The 20,392-nt window shown below is 42.7% G+C and overlaps 1 protein-coding gene across 3 annotated transcripts in view; it reads left to right on the forward strand.

The window, feature by feature from the left end:
- ITPR2 (inositol 1,4,5-trisphosphate receptor type 2) overlaps window positions 1-20,392 on the forward strand; it is a 132,995-nt gene that overhangs the window by 19,985 nt on the left and 92,618 nt on the right. Inside the window, exons 7-18 of one of the 3 annotated variants that reach the window (XM_039357570.1) lie at window positions 3,290-3,325; window positions 5,406-5,450; window positions 8,377-8,528; window positions 9,017-9,116; window positions 9,827-9,987; window positions 10,359-10,500; window positions 11,295-11,456; window positions 13,202-13,374; window positions 14,876-14,995; window positions 15,099-15,284; window positions 17,888-18,139; window positions 19,980-20,124. In XM_039357570.1, coding sequence (XP_039213504.1) covers window positions 3,290-3,325; window positions 5,406-5,450; window positions 8,377-8,528; window positions 9,017-9,116; window positions 9,827-9,987; window positions 10,359-10,500; window positions 11,295-11,456; window positions 13,202-13,374; window positions 14,876-14,995; window positions 15,099-15,284; window positions 17,888-18,139; window positions 19,980-20,124 — 1,674 coding nt within the window. Of the gene's footprint in view, window positions 1-3,289; window positions 3,326-5,405; window positions 5,451-8,376; window positions 8,529-9,016; window positions 9,117-9,826; window positions 9,988-10,358; window positions 10,501-11,294; window positions 11,457-13,201; window positions 13,375-14,875; window positions 14,996-15,098; window positions 15,285-17,887; window positions 18,140-19,979; window positions 20,125-20,392 lie in introns of those variants that run through there. The other 2 variants (XM_039357571.1, XM_039357572.1) reach the window with 2 other exon arrangements.

Consider the following 20,392-nt stretch of genomic DNA (forward strand, 5'->3'; position numbering starts at 1 on the left):
TTTGGGTTGCGGTTTGGGCACTCGGTCTCTAGTGCCATCACTGATCTAGTGAGCTTGTAAAACGTCATAAAATTAAAGTCATGGTGCAAAGAGTTGACTGGTCGCCCAGAAAGCGATGTAAAATAGTATTATGAAGTGAACAAGGCTACAGTGATAAAGAAATTAGAAGAAAATGGGTGGAAACTTAATCAAAGATGGCATTTCTATTGTGCAGTTTTCCCAAAAGGTTTCCACAATTAGGTGTTTAGCAGAGTGATGGCACGGGGAAAAAACGCTTTCATTGTGTCTAGTTGTTTTGGCACAGAGAGGAGATGGGGTGTTGTCTACTCCATTAGCCGCCCCCAAAGTACTACCTTCCCCATTGGGATATTCCAAAATCTGGAATGCAAAATGCAGGTAGCTTCTATGCAGCCACCTGGGCCTTAAATAAATCATTTGCAAACGGGACTGTTTTCCTTTGGATCTGCAGATTTTCACATGAAAGAGTAGATTAGGGCAGGGATTATCAACAGCGTCACACACCGCCATTGTTTGCTTTTGTTCTGATTAAAGGCACTCACACAGAACGAACCAGGGGAAAAAAAACTTGACTTTCTACCTGTAATTTGTTGCTGCCCTGTCATGTTTGGGGAATTTTTATGGAGGGACAATTTGGAGTCTGGAGATTAAGTTGAGGAAATGTCTTCTTTGACGTGCCCCACTTTTTTTTTTGACGTAGGATCATAGCTCCTCTCTCTTTCAGTAAGCCCTTGATGTAGATTGTAGAGGCAGCAAAGTGTTTTGTTTGCTGGGTTACACAATTTTCCATGCCAAGAACAACAGTCTGCTTTCGGCTTTGAACATGTCATCTAATTAAGCCTTCCTGACTAAGGAAATGTCAAAATTGTGTCCTATCTCTGAGTGGGTTACGTAAACCATTAATCTTCAGGACTTTTTTTTTTTTTTTTTGCAAGAGAAGAAGGGTGGAAGCAACGGAGAAGGGTGAGAAAGGTTGGTGAGGAACAGAGAAGAATGCTGACAGCTTTCTCTAAAATAGTAAAGAGAGTCTTGGGTTCAGACTTTGGAAAAAAATGGACAATCGCTAAATGATACCTTATGCATTGCTGAGGTCCTTCCAAGCTGTTCATTTGGCCACAGGGATTCTTTCTTGGGTGGATTGTGTGTTTTGCCTCATGCCATCATTCTGCTGAATACTTAATTTCCATAGTTCTCTTCTTATGTTTCAGTATGGGTAATAATCATACTTGGCCAATATTCCTATTCTGTTCTGTTCTTTTCTGTTCTGTTCCAGTTCTAATTCCATTCCATTCCATTCTATTCCATTTATTCTTTCTTATTCTTATTTCTATTCTATTCTATTCTATTCTATTCTATTCTATTCTATTCTATTTATTCTTTCCTATTCTTATTTCTATTCTATTCTATTCTATTCTATTCTATTCTATTCTATTCTATTCTATTCTATTCTATTCTATTCTATTCTATTCTTATTTCTATTCTATTCTATTCTATTCTGTTCTATTCTATTCTATTCTATTTATTCTATTCTATTTATTCTTTCCTATTCTTATTTCTATTCTATTCTATTCTATTCTATTTATTCTTTCCTATTCTTATTTCTATTCTATTCTATTCTATTCTATTCTATTCTATTCTATTCTATTCTATTTATTCTTTCCTATTCTTATTTCTATTCTATTCTATTTATTCTTTCCTATTCTTATTTCTATTCTATTCTATTCTATTCTATTCTATTCTATTCTATTCTATTCTATTCTATTCTATTCTATTCCATTCCATTCCATTCCATTCTTATTCTTCTATTCTTAATTCTATTCTATTCCATTCCATTCCATTCCATTCCATTCCATTCTGGAAGCATTTGCAAATAGGTATGATTCCAAACAGCATATTGATCCCAGTGTCCTTGGTATACAAAAGTATTTGTGCTCTGTTATTTTATGTGGGAAAAACTCCAGCCTGTTAAGTGAGCCTTGAAGTAAGGCAGCACTTAAACGTTGCAACGGCTGTGGAGAAAAAACACATTTTTTCGCTGGAATGTTGGAAACCATCGAGGGCCGTAGGTAATAAAACCATCAGATACGATACAACTTTGAAGCTGCCAAAACTAATGTGAAGCAGACAATTTCCCACACAAAATGTTGAGTCTGGAAAACGCTCCAGGTTCCCTTTCCGCCTCTTGGTTAGATTCCATCTTTGAAGAACGCAGCAAGGTGATCTCTGAATGGGCGTCCATTTCACCAGCTTTCAGAACTGTTGGAAAGTATGACAGCTCATGGTAGCATCCCTCCCCTGGTCATGCGATCAAAATTCAGACGCTTGGCAATTGACTCATATTTACGACGGTCACAGTGTCCCCTTTTGCGACCTTCTGACAAGCCAAGTCAATGGGGGAGCCAGATTCACTTAACAACCGGGTTACGAACTTCACAACTGCAGTGATTCATTTAGCCACCGTGGCAAGAAAGGTCGTAAAATGGGGCAAAACTCACTTAACAAATGTCTCACTTAGCAACAGAGGTTTTGGGCTCCATTGTGGTCGTAAGCCGAGGACTATCTGTGCTCAGGACATCCCTAAAGATGCATTTCTTTTGACAAGTTTTTAACTCCAAAGGGAGCTGAATATTAATTTTACACTTGGAACGTTTGACCTCGCTTTTTTTTTTAATAAGTTTTATTAGTTGCCTTGTGTGTCCTTTCTGAGCAGAAAAGCAGACTGTACATTGAATCAGTAGGTAAATAAAATAATCACAAACCCCATTTAGGCAGGCTTCTATTGTCCCCTGCCCTTGCCAAAAACCCAGGGCCCAAGGTAGCCTTGCAGCTGTAGGATTCCCATGACAAAAAGTTTATCTCAATTTTTTTATTTATCCTTAGGATAAAGATCTGCCCGAAATGAATGGCGATTTTATTGACTGTACTCAGTTGAAGGATATTCTTATTTGCTTTTCTGGAAACACAGCATCACTAGCCTGATTAGGGGTATTTTTTTTAAAAAAAAACATGTTTTATTCGATAAAATGAAGACCTTAGGAGCCAAGGTTATATGTGAGGGGTTTTTTTTTTCTTTTTTGTTCTGAAGCAAGTCTCTCTCTCTCTCTCTCTCTCTCTCTCTCTCTTTCTCTCTCTCTCACTCTCTCTCTCTCTCTCACACACACACACACACAGAGAAACAAAATTAAATTGAATAAATGAAAATTATGCCACCAGGTGGCAGTGTATACTCATTGCATAATTTATCTGGCACAATGTCTATTTATCTTTATAGGTGGCTGAGAATGAAAGAGAGAAGAAGAGACAAAATGTATGATTAAAAGAAATAATCAGAGTCTAATTTCATTCTAATTTTTATTGGAAGTGGCTTTTCAGTTTAATCTGGCATTAAAAATATGCACAAAACAAAATCCCTTCCTTCCTTCCTTCCTTCCTTCCTTCCTTCCTTCCTTCCTTCCTTCCTTCCTCTCACGTTTCCTTCCTCCCTCCCTTTCTCTCTCTCCCTTCCTCCCTCCCTTCCCTCCTTCCATCCATCCATCCATCCATCCATCCATCCCTCCATCCCTCCATCCATCCATCCATCCATAGTTCCGTATGAAAGTCCACTCACATCGCAGGATTATTGTGGGAAAATACAAGACAAGATCCTTATGTTTGGTGCCTCAAGTTGTACGAAATGAGGGGAGGATATAAATATATCTGCCTGAAATTGATGGCAGTGGTGTGGTGTGAACATTTAATTAATTAACAGAGAAAGGCCTAATCATGATTCTTAAAAATGCCCGAATGCAGCTCTTGTGATACAAGTGGAAGCCGAAGAACTTGATAAGGAAGAACCTCAGGTGTAACGTAGGAACGGGCTGGAGAGGCATGCACGGGAACACACTTTGATGACCATCCTAAACTGACTTAAGCACCTTTGCATCAAAATGCTGAAGACACCCCAGAACTCATGAATAGACGGAAGCAGAGAGTAGAGGTGCTTCACAAAGCATGTTAGTGGGAGTGAAAGACCCTTTCTTGAAGCACTAAAGCAGTTGCATCTTGGGGGAAGCTCCACACGGCTCCTTGAAGACTTTTTGCTTTCTTTGTCCATTGCATAACCTCTGAGAGGAAGCATTTTTGAAGTCCTTGTAGAGGATGCTGCTACCTTGACACCTTCAAAAGGAGCGCTTTGCTTCTTTTGAAAGCTTATCACCATGCCATGGATTAGAAGCATAGGGTACCTTATTACCTGTTGGTCCCCAACCTTCAGGTGTAACCTTTTTGTAGGTTGAAAGTAGAAAAAAAACTGGGACAGTTTCTACCGATAGAGAATGTTTATACTCATAGTTGAATTGTGGGGTCCTTGGTGCTCTCCGAACTGGGTGATTTTCTTGCAGACATTTCATGACCCAACTAGGTAACATCATCAGTGCTAGAAGGGAGTGTGGGGTTTGCTGTCATTTTATATGCTAGTGGCTTGCCCTGTCAGTGTTGGTGGGAATGCGGTTTTCTTCTTGATCAGGGGTAGGCAACCTTGGCTCTTTTATGACTCGTGGACTTCAACTCCCAGAATTCCTGAGCCAGCATGGCTCAGCTTGGAAACCTCTCCCTTTCCCCTCAGCATGGCTGGCTCAGGAATTCTGGGAGTTGAAGTCCACGAGTCATAAAAGAGCCAAGGTTGCCTACCTCTGGCCTAGGCCTAAGCCGCTTTATGACTCGTGGACTTCAACTCCCAGAACTCCTGAGTCAACATGGGGGAAACTTTGGCCCCTTCATGACTTGTGGACTTCAACTCCCAGAATTCCTAAGCCAGCATGGCTCAGCTTGGAAACCTCTCCCTTTTCCCTCAGCGTGGCTGGCTCAGGGATTCTGGGGGTTGAAGTCCACGAGTCATAAAAGAGCCAAGGTTGCCTACCCCTGGTCTTGATGGTTCTTTGATTGGCTTATTATTTACTGTTAGCTTGTTTGTCTGAGTTGGTCGTTCCTTTGGGAAGTTTAACTTTCTGATTGTCTCTTTTGAAGGGTATGTAGATGTTGTTTATCTCTACGTGCCCACTGATGGATGATTTGTTTGAGTGCCAGACTTCAAAGAATTTTCTAGCATTTTTTGGTTTAGCTTGGATAAGGAAACACTGAGAACACTCTTAACCAATACTGACAAGGCAAGACACCAGTATATAAAAAGAGAGCAACCCCCCTCCCTTCTAGCACGGATGCCATTACCTAGTTGGGTAACGAAACGTCTGCAAGAAAACCACCCAACTTAGAGAGCACCAAGGACCCCACAAACCTGCTTGTAGTTGGGCACATTTCTCTGCCTTTTTGCATTCGAATCTACAAACTCATTTGAATACCAGCTGTTAAAAACCCTTTCTATAAACGCTAATAAAAGTATTCTTTTCCAGCTTAATCCTCACTACCCAGATGGCTGCAATGGGGAGAAGATCCTGGTAAGTCCCAACTCCTTTAAATAAAATGTGGTGAAATATTTCCCTCTACAAAAAACTCTGATATTTGAACATTGAAAACAAATGGCACTTCTTTCCTGTTCAACATTTTTTTTTTTTTTTTTGTGCCACAAAGCTAGATGCTTATTTAAGCTATCCAACTCGGATCTGTTTCAGCATTTTGGGAGAGCAGCAGGTACGAAAGCTTAGGTTTGAATTTGTATCAGGGCAACATCCTCAAGCGTTACACGGCATCTCGGCCACACACTCTCAGGCATGCATCTTCCGAGCATCTTTCAGAAAGAGCTTGGTGGACAAAAGGACTTCCTTAACTAACAATTCACTTTGTACCGGTAGAAGAGAATATTTGTAGCCTGGAGTCGAATTGTGGGGTCCTTGGTGCTTTCTGAGCTTGGCAGTTTTCTTGCACACATTTCATGACCCAACTGGGTAACATCATCAGTGCTAGAAGGGAGTGGGGTTGGTGGAGAGGAGGAGGAGGAGGAAGAAGGAGGACATTTCATGACCCAACTGGGTAATATCATCAGTGCTAGGAGGGAGTGGGGTTGGTGGAGAGGAGGAGGAGGAGGAGGAGGAGGAGGAGGAGGAGGAGGAGGAGGAGGAGGAGGAGGAGGAAGGACTGTGGGGTCCTTGGTACTTTCTGAGCTTGGTAGGTTTTTTTGCAGACATTTCATGACCCAACTAGGGAACATCATCAGTGCTAGAAGGGAATAGGAGGAGGAGGAGCAGGAGGAGGAGGAGAAAGAGGAGGAGGAGGAAGGACTGTAGGGTCCTTGGTGCTTTCTGAGCTTGGTAGTTTTCTTGCACACATTTCATGACCCAACTGGGTAACATCATCAGTGCTAGAAGGGAGTGGGGTTGGTAGAGAGGAGGAGGAGGAGGAAGGACATTTCATGACCCAACTAGGAAACATCATCAGTGCTAGAAGGGAGAGAGGCTAGCAGGGAGGAGGAGGAGGAGGATGACAATTGTGGGGTCCTTGGTGCTCTCTGAACCTGGTTGTTTTCTTGCAGACGTTTCATTACCCAGCTAGGTAAGATCATCGGTGCTGAAAGGGAGTGGAGTTTACTCTCTGTTTATATCCTGATGGCCTGCCCTACCAATGTTGATGGGGGTCTCCTTGAGCATTCTTTGACTAAGCTAGCGCTTACTTTTGGATTATTTGTCTGAGTTGGTCGTTCCTTGACTGGAGTACTGTTTATTGCATGAAAACTGCAAGAAAGCAACCAGGCTCAGAGAGCACCATGGATTTCAATTTGCGTCATCTTAAGGGGTGTAGAGGTGTTTTGTTTTCTTTCTTTTTACCTTTTAACTGAAATTCAGCAGGAACTGGCTTGGTTACAGAATGCAAGAAGCAGAGATGAATAAGAAAACATCCCCGGTGTTTTTGGTTTTTGGCACGTGCCCGTGAAGGCATATGAATCATGTTGAGCAGGCATAAAATCAACTCATGTGCCATCTGGACACTTGAGAGATTTATTCCAATTGTTCCTTATTTGGTGATTTCTACCCAGGTCGGGATCGATCCGGAAGCATCCAAATAGTTCCTTGCAAAATGTTCTTTTCCTCCCTTGTCCTCCTCTCCAACCTCTTTCCAATGTGCCCTTTCCGCTCAATGACTCACCAAAAATATGATGACTCACAAATGAGTCAGCATTTGGAAGGTCTTGCAAAAGAGCCTAGCAGAGCTCAAGTTACGTTCAGGAGCAAGGCGGGCCCTTAATTTCTGCAACGGGGAAAGAGATCGGAGCGCGAGAGAGCAGGCATGACAGCTACTTCTCGACTTAACAGCAGTTCATTTAGTGACCACTCAAAGTTACAACGGCCCTGAAAAGGGGGACTTATGACCCTTTTTCACACTTACGACCGTTGCAGCATCCCTGGCGGTCACGTGATCAAAATTCAGACTCTTGGCCACCGATTCGTATTTATGATGGCGGCATCATCCCAGGGTCACGTGATCCCCTTTTGTGACTTTCCGACAATCAAACTCGATGGGGGAAGCCTGATTCACTTCACAACCGTTGTTACTAACACAACGTCTGCAGGGATTCACTTAACCAATGTGGCAAGGAAGGTCGTAAAATGGGGCAAAATTCGCTTAGCAAATGTCTCGCTCAGCAACAGAAAGTTTGGGCTCAATTCGAGGACTATCTGTATTCTAAATCTGCTGGCCCCCAGAGGCGCCTGATCACATTATACAGCTTTCAGGTTGCGAAGCAAACTGGAGAATTCTGGGAGTTGAAGTCCACACTTTTTTTTTTAGATTGCCAAGGTTGAGAAACCTTGAAGTAAAGCAATATGCTTCTGCAGCAGATGCCAAAAGGAAAGTAAATTTCCCACTGTTAAATCCTATTGGAAATGGTATATACCAGGGCTAGGCAACTTTGGCCCTTTCATGACTCGTGGACTTCAACTCCCAGAATTCCTGAGCCAGCCATGCTGAGGGGAAACGGAGAGGTTTCCAAGCTGAGCCATGCTGGCTCAGGAATTCTGGGAGTTGAAGTCCACGAGTCATAAAAGAGCAGAGGTTGCGTACCCCTGGTATATACCGTGTTTCCTTGAAAATAAGACTGGGTCTTATTTTTTTTTTCGCCTCCAAAAGAGGCAGCAGGTCTAATTTACTTTCGGGGAAACATGGTAGGGAGTCCTCAATGTATAACAGTTCATTTAGTGACCATTCAAAGTTACAATGGCCTTGAAAAAATGGGACTTACAACCATTTCCCCCACTTTGCTGCATCCCCATGATCACGTGATCGAAATTCAGACTTTTGGCAACTGACTCATGGTTATGAGCATGGTTGGCTCAGGAATTCTGGGAGTTGAAGTCCACGAGTCATAAAAGAGCCAAGACTGCCTACCCCTGTCCTAGACAAATGAAGTGATTCCCTGTTCCATCTCTGCAGAAGGAGAACGAGCTTCTAACCTCAAAGAAGAAACGGCAAGCGGGAGAGAAGATTATGTACACTCTGGTGTCTGTCCCTCATGGAAATGACATTGCCTCTCTATTTGAACTGGATGCGACCACTTTGCAAAGGGCGGACTGCCTGGTTCCAAGGTACTGTTGGGAGACGGAAATAAAATGTGGTGTGGGTGTGTTTCCATCTCTCTACCTGTCTGCCTCAGGTTCTTCCAAACAGAATTCTATCTGAAAGTCAAGAAGTCAACTTGGGCTGGACTCAAGGTTTTGGCTTATTCCTAGATGCATCTTTAGTATTGTAGGCTGGAGGGGTGCAACTGTTCTGTAAGATACCTACACCTTTTCTCCTGGGTGGATCTAGTTAGTGTTCATACGGAAGATCCCCAAGAAGTCCTCAAAGGATAGGCTGGGACGGAAAGTCAAAAAGCCATTCCAGAAGAAGGCAACCAAGCCATTGTAATGGTCAAGAAAAATCTATGGATATGTCTAATAGGTCACCAGGAGCTGACCTCAATTAGAAGATTATTTTAGCTAGATCCAGATTTCTTTGGAGAGAGTGGAGAATGTATGATCTGCTCCGAGGTTTAAAGTTCATTCCCTGGTCTCCCTGGTTTTTATTTATTTAGGAATTCATATGTACGGCTGAGGCATCTTTGCACCAACACTTGGGTGACCAGCACTAGTATTCCAATTGACAAAGATGAAGAAAGGCCTGTAATGTTAAAGGTAAAGAGGAAGTTTGTTAAATCGGACTTTGTCTACATAAAGGACTTTTTCAATCCTCTGAGGGAGAAGGGTGGATAAGAAGTAAAAAGATAGATAGATAGATAGATAGATAGATAGATAGATAGATAGATAGATAGATAGATGATGGATGGATGGATGGATGGATGGATGGATGGATGATTGACAGGGTATAGATCTATAGATGATAGATTATTGATAGATATAAATATATAGGTAGATTATTGATAGATTACAGATAGATGATAAATAAATGATAGATGATAGATAAAGATAATGATGGATAGATGGATGGATAGACAGACAGACATAGATAGATAAATAGATAGATTGATAGATTGATTGATAGTTATAGATCTATAGATGATAGATTATTGATAGATTACATATACAAGATAAATAGATGATAGATGATAGATATAGATGATAGATGATGGAGAGATAGATTGATGATGGGTGGATAGATAGATAGATAGATAGACAGACAGATAGATAGATAGATAGACAGACGATTGATAGTAGATGATATAGATGATTGATAGATGATAAATAGATAATAGATTACAGATATATTGATGATAGATTATAGATAATGATAGATACAGATAGATAGATGATGGATGGTAAAAGACAAATTGATAGATAGGTTGATTTATGGGATTGATTAATTGCTTTTTCCTCCCAATCTCCAGATTGGAACCTGCCAAACAAAGGAAGACAAAGAAGCCTTTGCCATCGTGTCTGTTCCTCTGTCGGAGGTCAGAGACTTGGACTTTGCAAATGATGCCAACAAGGTTTTAGCCTCGATGGTCAAAAATCTGGAGAACGGCTCGGTAACTCAAAATGAAAGGAGGCGAGTGGTCTTTCTTGCCTTTTCTGTTCAGTGTTTCCTGATGGAATGTACTGTGATTATAAGGAAATAATTGCATTATTATGTGTGTGTGTGTGTGTGTGTGTGTGTTTTAGAATAACAGCTCTGTATAACCACACTAGCTGGCAACATCTGGCTAGTTTTAACCTGGGTTAGGAAGCTAAATGTGGATTGGAGAGGGGCTGGAGATGAAAAAGACTTCAGATTTTGCGTCCAGATGTTTTGTAATGATCAGCTGTGTTGAGATCTGTCGTCATTTGAAGGCGTGGAATTTAGGGGAGGTTGAACTGACGTGGAAATGAACCTTCTTTATTGTTGGTCAAGGTCCTGTCCTTGTTTCAAACGTATCTTAGGTTTGTCACTAAGCTCTTGGAAGATCTCATTTTCTTTGTGGCGGAGGTGCAGAACAACGGCCAAGAGGTTTTGGACGTGGTGGTGATTAAACCCAATCGAGAGAGGCAGAAATTAATGAGGGAACAGAATATATTGGAACAGGTAGGTGGCTGACAAATGCAGTCTCTAAAACAGCGGTTCTCAACCTATGGGTCGCGACCCCATTTGGGGTCGATCGACCTCTTTTCGGGGGTCGCCAAAGGTGGCGATCCGCCATTTTGTCCCCTCCGGGGGCGCGCTGCGCCTCCGGGGGGGCGGTGCCGCGCACGCGCGCTGCGCGTGGGGGTGGCGGCGTGCCTCCGGGGGGCGCCGCCGCGCATGCGTGCCGCGCATGGGGGCGGCGGCGCGCCTCTGGGGGCGCCGCTGCGCATGCGCGCCGCGTGCGCGGGGCCCCGCCCCCATGCGCGCCGCACGCGGGGGGGCGCCCCCATGCGCGCCGCGCGCGGGGCCCCGCCCCCATGCGCGCCACCGCCGCGCATGCGCATAACCTTTGTGTGACGGGGGTCGCCGTCACACAAAGGTTAAGAACCGCTGCTCTAGACTGGAGAAATGTGTTTTGAGGAAATTGAACTACGGCATGATGTTTTTACCAGAAACCATCATTTACTTCCAATTTCCAGCAAAACCCACCCAATATTCACTTTAACAACCTCTATACATGCTTAACATCCGCCGCAAAAGAAGGTCATAAAATCAGGTTTGTGGGACCTGCTTTATGACCCTCATGACAGCAGTTACAGACTCACTTATGGTTATAACCTGAGGGCAGTTTGTTCGTAGTGGTGGTAAAGAGCTGCCTTTGGTTAGAAATGCTTACCAGAAGATCTTTTCTCTGCTTTCATCAGTAGCCTAATTTGTTGTGTATTTTGTCTATCTGTCACTGTGTTTGGAAACAGATTTTTGGAATATTGAAAACCCCGTTTAAAGAGAAAGCTGGCGAGGGAGCCATGTTGAGATTGGAAGACTTGGGAGACCAGAGATACGCCCCATACAAATACATGCTTAGACTTTGCTACAGAATCCTTCGTCATTCTCAACAGGACTACAGAAAAAACCAGGTGGGTCTTTTCCTACCAACAGAAGAGAAGATTCGTAGCTCAGGGTTGAAATGTGGGGTCCCTGGTGCTCTCTGAGCTTGGTTGTTTTCTTGCGGACGTTTCATTACCCAACTAGGTCACATCATCAGTGCTAGAAGGGAGTAGGGCTTATGGAGAGGAGGAGGAGGAGGAGCAGGAGGAGGAGGAGCAGGAGGAGGAGGAAGAGAGGAAAGAGGAGGAGGAGGACAATGACCGTGGGATCCTTGGTGTTCTCTGAGTTTGGTAGGTTTCTTGCAGACGCTTCATTACCCCAACTTGGTAGCATCATCAGTGCTAGAAGGGAGTAGGGCTTATGAAGAGGAGGAGAAGAGGGGGAAGAGAAGGAGGAGGAGGAGGAGGAGGAGGAGGAGGAGGAGGAGAGGGAGGAGGAGGACGACGACTGTGGGATCCTTGGTGTTCTCTGAATTTGGTGGGTTTCTTGCAGACCTTTCATTACCCCAACTTGGTAGCATCATCAGTGCTAGAAGGGAGTAGGGCTTATGAAGAGGAGGAGGAGGAGGAGGAGGAGGAGGAGGAGGAGGAGGAGGAGGAGGAGGAGGAGGAGGAGGAGGAGGAGGACAATGACTGTGGGATCCTTGGTGTTCTCTGAGCTTGGTGGGTTTCTTGCAGACCTTTCATTACCCCAACTTGGTAGCATCATCAGTGCTAGAAGGGAGTAGGGCTTATGAAGAGGAGGAGAAGAGGGGGAAGAGGAGGAGGAGGAGGAGGAGGAGGAGAGGGAGGAGGAGGAGAGGGAGGAGGAGGACAATGACTGTGGGATCCTTGGTGTTCTCTGAGCTTGGTGGGTTTCTTGCAGACCTTTCATTACCCCAACTTGGTAGCATCATCAGTGCTAGAAGGGTGTAGGGCTTACGGAGAGGAGGAGAAGAAGAGGAAAAGGAGGAGGAGGAGGAGGAGGATGACAACTGTGGGATCCTTGATGTTCTCTGAGCTTGGTGGGTTTCTTGCAGATGTTTCATTACCCCAACATGGTAGCATCACCAGTGCTAGACGGGAGTGGGGTTTGCAGGGAAAAGAAGGAGGACCGTGGGATCCTTGGTGTTCTCTGAACTTGGTGGGTTTCTTGCAGATATTTCACGGCCCAACTAGGTAAGAACATCAGAAGGGGTTGGGGTGTGCAGAGAGGAGGAAGAAGAGGAGGAGGATTGTGGAATCTTTGGTGCTCTCTGAGTTTGTTGGCTTTCTTGCAGACATTCCATGACCCAACTAGGTAACTTCATCGGTGCTAGAAGGGAGTGTATGGTTTGCTCCCTTCTGATGTATAGTTGTTTGCCCTAGGGCAGGGGCAGGCAACCTTGGCTCTTTTATGACTCATGGACTTCAACTCCCAGAATTCCTGAGCCAGCCACGCTGAGGAGAAATGGAGAGGTTTCCAAGCTGAGCCATGCTGGCTCAGGAATTCTGGGAGTTGAAATCCACAAGTCATAAAAGAGCCAAGGTTGCTTATCCCTGGCCTAGAGAGTGTTGGTGGGCGACTGGTTTCCTGCTTGGTAGTTGTTTGAATAGGATATTGATTTCTGCTTGATTGTTTGTCTGGTGTTAATCCATGCTTCTCTGGGTTTCTCTTTCTGCCAACTCCTTGGTGCTGAGCTTGGTTAACACCAAGGAGGGGAAATAATGTGCAATAAATATGGAACGTGGAGAAGCTGTATGGAGTGTTCCTGCTTTCAAACTATGTAGCAGGTTGTTCTGGGATTTTCTTCCAGGAATACATTGCTACCAATTTCTGCATCATGCAGTCTCAAATTGGCTATGATATCTTGGCAGAAGACACGATCACAGCTTTGTTGCACAACAACAGGAAGCTGCTGGAGAAACATATCACAGCTAAAGAAATCGAGACATTTGTGAGTTTACTCAGGAGGAACCGAGAGCCAAGGTTTGAAGCCCCTTGCAGAATTCATGTCATTGGTTAACTTTTTATTTGTGAATATTTACTATAAAATGGTGGTAATGATTTTATAAAACCAGCATATCTCTCTGTGTCTCTCTGTATCTCTCTCATCTATCTATCTATCTATCTATCTATCTATCTATCTATCTATCTATCTATCTATCTATCTATCTATCATCTATCATCTATCTATTATATCATTTCTATTGCTATCTATATTTTTCTCCATCTCTCCCTCTTTCTCTCTCATCTATCTATCTATCTATCTATCTATCTATCTATCTATCTATCTATCTATCTATCTATCTATCTCTGTCTATCTGGCTATCTAGCTATTTATCTTATCATCTATATCTATTTCTATTGCTATCTATATCTATCTATTTCTCCATCTCTCCCTCTTTCTCTCCCTTTTCATCAATATCTATCTATCTATCTATCTATCTATCTATCTATCTATCTATCTCTCTATCTATCTATCTCTATCATATCATCTATATCTATTGCTATCTATATCTATCTATTTCTCCTTCTCCCTCTTTCTCTCTCTCATCAATATCTGCCTGCCTGCCTGCCTGCCTGCCTGCCTGCCTGCCTGCCTGCCTGCCTATCTATCTATCTATCTATCTATCTATCTATCTATCTATCTATCTATCTATCTATCTATCTATCTATCTATCATCTATCTATCTATCTATCTATCATATCTATATCTATTTCTATTGCTATCTATATCTATTTCTCCATCTCTCCCTCTTTGTCTCTCCCTCTTTCTCTCCTCAATATCTATCTATTTCTCTATCTATCTATCTCTATCATATCATCTATATTGCTATCTATATCTATCTATTTCTTCTTCTCCCTCTTTCTCTCATCAATATCTGCCTGCCTGCCTGCCTGCCTGCCTGCCTGCCTGCCTATCTATCTATCTATCTATCTATCTATCTATCTATCTATCTATCTATCTACCTACCTACCTACCTACCTACCTATCTATCTATCATATCTATTTCTATTTCTATTGCTATCTATATCTATTTCTCCATCTCTCCCTCTTTGTCTCTCCCTCTTTCTCTCCTCAATATCTATCTATCTATCTCTATCATATCATCTATATCTATTGCTATCTATATCTATCTATTTCTCCTTCTCCCTCTTTCTCTCATCAATATCTGCCTGCCTGCCTGCCTGCCTATCTATCTATCTATCTATCTATCATATCTATATCTATTTCTATTTCTATTGCTATCTATATCTATTTCTCCATCTCTCCCTCTTTGTCTCTCCCTCTTTCTCTCCTCAATATCTATCTATCTATCTATCTATCTATCTATCTATCTATCTATCTATCTATCTATCTATCTATCTTATCTATCTATCCTCTTTCAGGAATGAATGAATGATCATAGTTGCATTTCTGCAAATGTCTCTGAATTTGCACAATTTGAAGCCTCTTACCTTCTTGTCCATCCTGCCCCTTGCCAAGGTTCTTGGATTATCTCTCCGACCTGTGTGTTTCCAACACAGCCGCCATCCCCGTCACTCAGGAGCTCATCTGTAAATACATGCTGAGTCCAGGAAATGCGGACATCCTCATTCAGACCAAGTAAGCCCACTGAGATCTACTTGTAAGGGTTCTGCATTGCTTCTCTGAAGCCACGTACTGAGGCCAACCCTTGGTAGTGACAGCGTCCGCCGTTGTTTTAAAGATTGGTGTCCATGCAAATGGAGAACCCCTTGAATTGCTCCTCCCTTTCGGACGATATGGAAGAAGAAGAGGTGTGGTTATACTGGATTGACAGCAACAAGGAGCCCCATGGGAAAGCCATCCGACACCTGGCTCAGGAAGCGAAGGAGGGCACCAAAACTGATTTAGAGGTCCTTACTTATTACAGGTAATTTTTCTCAAAAGGGAGAACAGAAACTGTACGCTATCCTAAACAATTATTCCTTCTTCTTCTTCAGCTTTACTGACAATCCAAGGCTTTCCTATCACACTGAAGCATTTTGACAGGCCAAGGTAGATACAGCACAGTGCTGGGCTGCATTAACAGAGGGATAGAATCAAGATCACTGTGATAACTGTGAGAGGGATCTCGGAATCCTAGTGGACGATCCCTTAAACATGAGCCAGCCGTGTGCTGCAGCTGCCCAAAAAGCCAACACAGTGCTAGGCTGCATTAACAGAGGGATAGAATCAAGATCACGTGAAGCATTAATACCACTTTACAAGGCCTTGGTAAGGCCACACGTGGAATACTGCGTCCAGTTTTGGTCACCACGATGTAAAAAAGATGTTGAGACTCTAGAACAGTGGTTCTCAACCTTTTTAATGCCGCAACCCCCAACCGGTCGTAAGTCGAGGACTACTCAACTGGTGCAGCACCATTTGCAGAATGGGACTTTTGGCGGGCTCGACAGGGCAGAGACAGCCTGGACAATTCCTGTTGGCTTTTGAAAGCCAATAAAATTAGACTCTATTCAAGAGAGTCTATTCTTTTGGCTTTCAAAAGCCAATAGAATAAAAGGGAGTAGCACAGCTAAGGAAAAGGGGGGAAAAATGGCGGACTGCGTTGTTTGGTGACCCCCGTGAAATGGTCGTTCGACCCCAAATGGGGTCACGACCCACAGGTTGAGAACCACTGCTCTAGAAAGAGTACAGAGAAGAGCAACAAAGATGATTAGGGGACTGGAGGCTAAAACATATAAGGAACGATTGCTGGAATTGGGTATGTCTAGTTTAATGAAGAGAAGGATGAGGGGGGACAGGATAGCAGTCTTCCAATATCTCAGGGGCTGCCCCAAAGAAGAGGGAGTCAAGCTATTCTCCAAAGCGCCTGAAGGCAGGACAAGAAGCAATGGATGGAAACTAATCAAGGAGAGAAGCAACTTGGAACTAAGGAGAAACTTCCTGAGAGTTAGAACAATTAACCAGTGGAACAACCTACCTCCAGAAGCAGTGAATGCGCCAACACTGAAAGTTTTTAAGAAGAGACTGGACAGCCATTTGTCCAAAATGGTATAGGGTTTCCTCCCTAGATGACCTCCAAGGTCCCTTCCAACTTTATAATAATAATTATTATTATTACAATGATGAATGAAGCCTATATTAGAAATTAGTTGAGAAAAAAAAATATATACCCCTTTGAGAAATTTGAACTGAACCCAGTTCATCTCCAGCACAGCTCCATTATTAGCATGTGAGGAAAATTAAAGGGGGAAAAAAGGGTGTCCAAACGAAGCTGGAAGTAGCCAAGTCCGCCTTTATAACAGGCATTTTGTTTAATGCAATAAACTATAATGCAATAAACTAATGCAATATTTTGAGTATAAAGAGCCTAAGTGGTGCAATGGTTAGAATGCAGGATTGCAGGCTGACTCTGCCCACTGCCAGCTGTTCGATCCTGACTGGCTGAAGGCTGACTCAGCCTTCCATCCTTCTGAGGCTGATAAAATGAGAACCCAGATTGTCGGGGACAAGAGGCTGACTCTGTAAACCACTTAAAGAGGGCTGTAAAGTGATATGTAAGTCTAAGTGCTGTTACTGTTGCTCAGTGCTATAAAAACCGGATGATTGTTGAAGGTCTCTTAGTTTGGTGTGAATCTAACTCTTTCGTTTGATGAAAGACCACAGAAGAACCTTGTAAAACCAAGTGGGATATGAATATTAAATGAATATTAAAAATAAAACAGGACTAATTCCTGATAATTTCGTGGATAGGCTAAAACGAACCTTCTGGGACTCTCTGTTATTTTAGTAATTTTTTTTTAAAGAGTTCTGATGTTTGATGTGATCAGGATTTAGAGAGGAGATTACAAGTAGATACATTTCAGATGTTCTGGCTTCTGATGGATAAACATGAGAAATGAATACAGATAGTCCTCAATTAAGACTATAAATTGCAATGTTTGTAAATTGGGTCACCCACCTTGGCCACCCAATTTTGCGATCTTTTTGGCGGCAGCCGTTAAAACTTGGGAATCGTTGTAAATTTGAACAGTTGCTGAGCAAACAGTCATAAGTTGAGGATTACCTGTAACATTTTGGATCTTCAGGGAGTGGAAATTTGGGCTCATCTGGGAGGGCAAATTTCTTAGCTCTTTTCATGTCTGCTCTGCAGATGTTTTGCATTCCTCTTTCAAACTCAAAATTCTTTCATTTGATTAAATAAAGGCTGGCGTTTATATGCAGATCTGTACTCAGTTCCCAGGGTTGAACACCGTGGTAAGCTTGGATCGGATGGCATGATAAGTCCTTTAAAAACCAAAGAATTTTAAAACACTTCTGGAATTTACGACAGAGGTTGCTGTGCGCAGATCACATATTGTGCGGGTCTGATTTTTAGAACCGAAAGGATAGTTTGAACAAAAAAAGGGAAGACAATGATTCTGGCCAACATGCCATATCCGTGTGGTGGTTAGGCTGTTCCTTTAGCACCGGTGTTTTAGGGAAACCAACGCAGATTGCAGATAACAAGTTTTATTTCCTTATCTGAAGGTATCAATTGAACCTCTTTGCAAGGATGTGTTTGGATCGCCAATATTTGGCTATAAATCAAATTTCCACCCAGCTGTCCGTGGATTTGATCTTACGGTGCATGTCGGACGAAAGCCTGCCTTATGAGCTGCGAGCATCATTTTGTCGTTTAATGTTACACATGCACGTCGACAGAGATCCTCAAGAGACGGGGGTGCCTGTGAAGTACGCCAGGCTGTGGACTGAAATCCCTACCAAGATTACTATCCATGAGTAAGTCCCTTTCTGAAAACAACAGATCCTTCCACGATACAGGCGGTCCTCAACTTACCGGAACGACTGTTCCAAGTTACGACCGACTTGAAAAAGGTGACTCGGGACCCATCTCCAAAGTTGTGACTGCCACACCATCTCTGCAACGGCGTGATCATGACAGTCCAAGATCGTATCCATTCGATCCCCAAATCCTCTTAAGAAGGAAGATTTACCTTTAGTAAATTCTAAAAAAGTTACAGGCGGTTTTCAACTTACAACAGTTTGTTTAGTGACCGTTCAAAGTTGCAGTGGCACTGAAAAAAGTGATTTACAGTAGTGGCCAAAATTGTGGGAACCTTTTGAGAAAAGTGTACTTTTGAGATTTGATGGCTAATAACACCACTTTTTTTTGGAGTAGTACCATAAAATTATATATCAATGGAAAGATAATTTAATCAAGAATGTAATGCAACATAGATTGTTCAATTATCTGTATTCTATGAAAAGTTATAGCCAAATAACTAGAAAAAGGAAGCACAACTTGCTCAGGTTGATCTCAGGTAGCTTTCCTTCCTCTGATTGTAGCCAATGAGCACGAGTGTTTAGAGAGCCAATCAGGCGTCATCTTGTTTTGGCAATGAGCCAATCAGATGACAGTAGGATCCAGTGATTGATGTCATGTATTGCAGCTGAGAGGAGGACATTTGTCAGTGTGTTATGTGATGGCTATCAAGTTGGTTGGGTTTTTTTTGTGTTCTTTCATTTAGTGAGCTTGTAAAATATAATAAAATTAAAGTAATGATGCAAAGACTTGATTGGTCGCCCAGAAAGCGATGTAAAATAGTATTATTAAGTGAACAAGGCTACAGTGATAAAGAAATTAGAAGAAAAATGGGTGGAAACTTAACCAAAGGTGGCATTTCTAGTGTATACTTTTCCCAAAAGGTTTCCACAATTTTGGCCACTACTTTAGGATCACTTTTCACATTTAGGACCGTTGCAGCATCTTTGTGATCACGTGATCAAAATTTGGACGCTTGGTATCTGGTTAATATTTATGATCTTGCTGTGTCCCGGGGTCATGTGATTCACTTCTGACAAGCCAAGTCAATGGGGAAGCCAGATTCACTTAACAACCATGTGGCTAGCTTCACAACTGCAACTGATTTATATTTATGACGGTTGCTGTGCCCCAGAATCGTATGATCCCCTTTAGAGGCCTTCTGACAAGCAAAGTTAATGGGGAAGCCAGATTCACTTAACAGCTGCACTGATTCACTTAATAACCGGGGCAAAAGAGGTCATAAAATGGGGCAAAACTCACTCAACAAATGTCTCATTTAGCAACGTAAACTTTGGGCTCAATTGTAGCCATAAATCGAGGACTACCTGGAATTATGGATGGGGTAAGTCTAACCTTAGGATTTTGTACCCATTAGGGGTATTCACAGGAACTTAGATTTCGTCGAAATGAGAAAATGTACATCATGATTTATGTCAGGGGTCTTCAAACTTGGCCCTTTTATGACCTGTGGATTTCAACTCCCAGAATTCCTCAGCCAGCGTTCCTGGCTAAGGAATTCTGGGAATTGAAGTCCACAAGTCATAAAAGGGTCAAGTTTGAAGACCCCTCCCAGAATTCCTCAGCCAGGCACACTGGCTGAGGAATTCTGGGAGTTGAATTCCAAAGTCATGAAAGGGCCAATTTTGAAGACTCCTCCCAGAATTCCTCAGCCAGGCACACTGGCTGAGGAATTCTGGGAGTTGAAGACCACAAGTCATAAAAGGGCCAAGTCTGAAGACCCCTGATTTATGGAGCGTGACCTATTTCCCACCCTAACCGCCTCTCTCTTGGCAGGTATGACTCCTTCACCGATTCATCCCGAAATGACATGAAGAGGAAATTTGCTTTTACGATGGAATTTGTAGAAGATTACTTAAAAGAAGTTGTTAACCAGCCTTTCCCTTTTGGAGACAAGGAGAAGAACAAGCTGACATTTGAGGTTACAATCTTGTCACAATAATCTGGGGCAGCGGCAACTCATAGCTTTTAGATTCCCCATGTAAGACGTGAGAAGCCCCCCAGGTTTGCGCTGCTGAAATTCAGCCTAAGAATGGATGTTTTGGGACCATGTAAATATTAGTTTGGGCAAAATTTGAGAAAAAAAATGGAAGGGGCCAGAACAAGCCATTTTCATTTCTTTGCTTAAATTAAAACCTTCGCGATTGGGCCCTCCGAACAAAACGGATTTGTCTCTTTTAATGCTGAGA

Source organism: Crotalus tigris, unplaced genomic scaffold (genome assembly GCF_016545835.1).
Source record: "Crotalus tigris isolate CLP2741 ecotype Arizona unplaced genomic scaffold, ASM1654583v1 scf7180000018925.3142382, whole genome shotgun sequence".
Taxonomy (NCBI): Eukaryota; Metazoa; Chordata; class Lepidosauria; order Squamata; family Viperidae; genus Crotalus; species Crotalus tigris.